This window comes from Crocuta crocuta, unplaced genomic scaffold (assembly GCF_008692635.1).
Source record: "Crocuta crocuta isolate KB4526 unplaced genomic scaffold, BGI_CrCroc_1.0 scaffold299, whole genome shotgun sequence".
Classification (NCBI taxonomy): Eukaryota; Metazoa; Chordata; class Mammalia; order Carnivora; family Hyaenidae; genus Crocuta; species Crocuta crocuta.
Genome location: NW_027532747.1, coordinates 2,317,455 through 2,320,544, shown reverse-complemented (window position 1 = coordinate 2,320,544; position 3,090 = coordinate 2,317,455). Strand labels below are relative to the sequence as shown.

The window sequence follows — 3,090 nt, the reverse complement described above, 5'->3', positions numbered from 1 at the left end:
CCGGGGGAAACTGGGGGGGTTGCCAGGGGCCCCGGGGGAATCTGAGGGGTTGCTCAGGGCCCCTGAGGAATCTGGGGGCTTGCTGGGGGCCCAGGTTCAGTGGCCTCTGCTTCCCCCTGAGCAGAAAGCTGGTTTAGGAGGCCCTGGCGTCTAGAAGCAGCCCCTCAGCAGGTGCACAGGGAGGGTGTGGAAGCCCTTTGTGACCAGACCGGCCAGTGCTGTGCCCCCGGGTAAGGGCCACTCTCCCTAGGCTGGGAGCTCAGAAAACCCTACTCAGACAGGAGCCTGGTGAGGTCGCCCCGCTCTGACCGGCATGTCGGTGAACTGAATCAGGGCACGCACCTGACCGGACAGGGTGTGGCCGGTGAGTGGGGTTCCTGCCCCCCTCCTCCTGGCCCACGGGAGGTCTGGAAGTGCCTTCTGGCCTCGCAGGAAGGAGTGATGAGCTCGGTGCAGTCCCCACCCGCCTTCCACCGGGAGCCCTTCCTGGACACTCGGGGGAGGCCTGAGCCCAAGGACGGAGCGCTCGGCTGGGGCCGGGGGCGTGGGATGCGGGGACTCGGGGCGTCGCCTCTGAGACGGGTGGCCTGGGACAGTGTGGTGAGGACGTGCTGGTTCCCCTTCTGCCTGGGGCGCGCGGACGCAGACACGGAGGGATGTCTGGGGACAGACGCAGAGACACCGAGGAGCCGGGGAGACAACAGGTGTGTTACCTGTCCCAGAGCGAGGCCGAGGGCCTGGCCAGCCGGCCCTGCAGGATGCGGGGCTGCCCGAGGCACGAAGGCACCCAGGGGCTGCGCAGCCTGTGGGCGAAGAGGACAGAGCCACTCAGCGTGGGGGCGGGGCCACGCCAGGCCCCCTGTGGGCACAGACACGGAGCTGTGGGCCCGCCCCCCACCCCACTGGCAGGAAAACTCCTCAGTATCAGCAAGGTGTCAGGGAGGGGCTGTGGGGACGGGCGGGCGTGGGGGCTGCCGGCCCCCCCCCCGCCTGAGCTCGGCGGTGGCCCCGTGTCCTACCAGTGGTGGGGTCCCCACCCGCAAGCCTGCCTCAGGGTCTCGGCTTCAGAGAGTCACGGGGGGCAGGCAGGGTGCCTGCGGTTCTGGGCTGGAGATCCCCGGAGACAAGGACAGAGGAGGGACAGTGTGATGCGCTCCTGTGTACAGACGGAGGGGGGGCATCTCGGGGGCTGAGGGACCTGGCAGAAGTCGGGGGTCCAGAGCAGGGCCCACCTCACCCTCCCTGGGACCCCCTCTCACCCCACTCTGCCTCTGTCTGGACCCAGCAGCAGGTGGGCCGGAGGGGATCAGAATCTGCCGGGCGGCTGGGAGAGGGGCCCTGGTCCGCCTGGCCTGCTAGGGGCCACCCGGCTGGGGGCCACGCGATATTCACCAGAGCCCCTCCCTCCCCCCACCTGTCATGCTCTGGTGGCCTTGACGGCCCCAGAGCCAAAGCAGAGATCTGAGAAAAGGAAGCAGCCCCAGAATCAGGCTCCCGAACAAAATGTTTAGAGACGCGGGTGTTAAGCGAAAGAGCAGCATAATCCCATTTAAAAATATCTGTATACCGACAGCCTCGGAAAGTAAGGTAGGAAATGAAATGTTAACGTTGTTATAGGTGGGTGGTGGGATTCTGGGTAATTCGGAATTTTTCTCCTTTTAGTTTCCTAGATTTATAGTGAGGATGGAAAAGCAGAGAAAGATTTACGAAGGATAAAATTTTGCAAAGATTTTAAGCGCGGACTCGACGGGCTGAGGTGGAAGGAGGGGAAGCTCGCAGCCCCGGGCTGTGTGCTGTGCACGGGTCACCACCTCCATAAGCCCCTGTTTCCTCATCTGTCGGATGGGCTGCCCTTGGCCCTGGGGCCCCAGCCCGCTGCAGAGGCGGGGCGGTGGGCGGGGCACGGGCTTGGTCTCAGGGTGGACTCGACTTTGAAATTGCAGCCCCGGCCTCTGCTCTTGGCCAATGACCCTGTGCTACTGAGCGAACAGAGCGGGGGCAGCGGGGGCAGCGCCCTAGGGAGCACCCGGAACCTTCTGGTCTGCCCTGGGTGCCTCGACTGAGCCCAGCAAATCCACGGGGGGGCTCCTCGCAGGGGAGTTTTCAGAGGAGTAGAGGGAGGCTGGAGCCTGGGGGAAACCAAGGCCCAGAGAGCAGGGGGCGTGGCTGTGACCTGACCCAGACTCTGCCTCTGGTCACGCCCAAGGCATTTTTTGCTGACAAGCCACTCTCGTTCCGACACAACTGCCCATTCGCGGCCTGTGGCCGACGAGTGCCCCCTTCCTAGAGTTGAGAAAATGGGAGTCCAGAGAGGCTGAGCAACTCTCCCAAGATGGCACAGCCGGCATGGCAGAGCCTCGGCCGGGGGAGGGCCAGACACGGAGTCGCGCCTAGCCGGCACACGAGGCCGCCTTCCCGCCCTTGCTGGCAGAAGGGCCCGGGGCCCGCTGGGCGGACAGATGGACGGAGCTGGCCCGGCGGCCCTCACGGATGCCGTGTCCCCACGGGGGGAACAGCCGCTCCCTGTCCCCGTGTGTCTCTCAAGATGAGACGGGCCTGGGGGGCAACCTGGGCCCTGGGGGTGCTGGCCGGGGCAGGACGTTAGCAGGTGGCTGACTGGCCCGGGCACCTGGTGGTCTGGGCGGGGCACGGCCGTCACCCCCATCATACAGATGCCGGTGGCTGCGGCCACAGGTCCAGAGTGGAGGGAGGGGACGAAGGGGGCCAGGGCCACGCCCGGCCACACGGGAGCCCAGCACACCAGGCCCCCTTCCTCCTCCCCATTCGCCGGACTCCCCCCGAGGTGGCCGCGCTCGCAGCCACAGCCCGGCAGCTGCCCGCTGAACGCCCTCGCTTCCCCCCCTGAGTCCCCAGGTCTGTTCTCTCTTGTGGGGCTTTCTCTGTGCAGACGCCGCCTCTTCTGGGAAGCCCTTCTTCGTTCCTTCTCGAAGAAGGTTCCGTCTCTCTCCTCACCTGCCACTCAGGCTGAGATTGCCTCCAGATGCCCTCCGCTGTCACTCAGGGCCACCTGGGCCCCCGGCCCGGGCTGTCTGCCCTCTCTGTTCCCCTTGATGTCCATGGCACCGAGTG

At 66.1% G+C, this 3,090-nt stretch overlaps 1 protein-coding gene across 1 annotated transcript in view; it reads right to left on the bottom strand.

The window, feature by feature from the left end:
- Positions 1-3,090, bottom strand: part of BEGAIN (brain enriched guanylate kinase associated) — a 20,367-nt gene that overhangs the window by 16,698 nt on the left and 579 nt on the right. Inside the window, 1 exon segment of the mRNA XM_077780823.1 lies at positions 714-859. Within this exon segment, the coding sequence (XP_077636949.1) occupies positions 714-859 (146 nt within the window).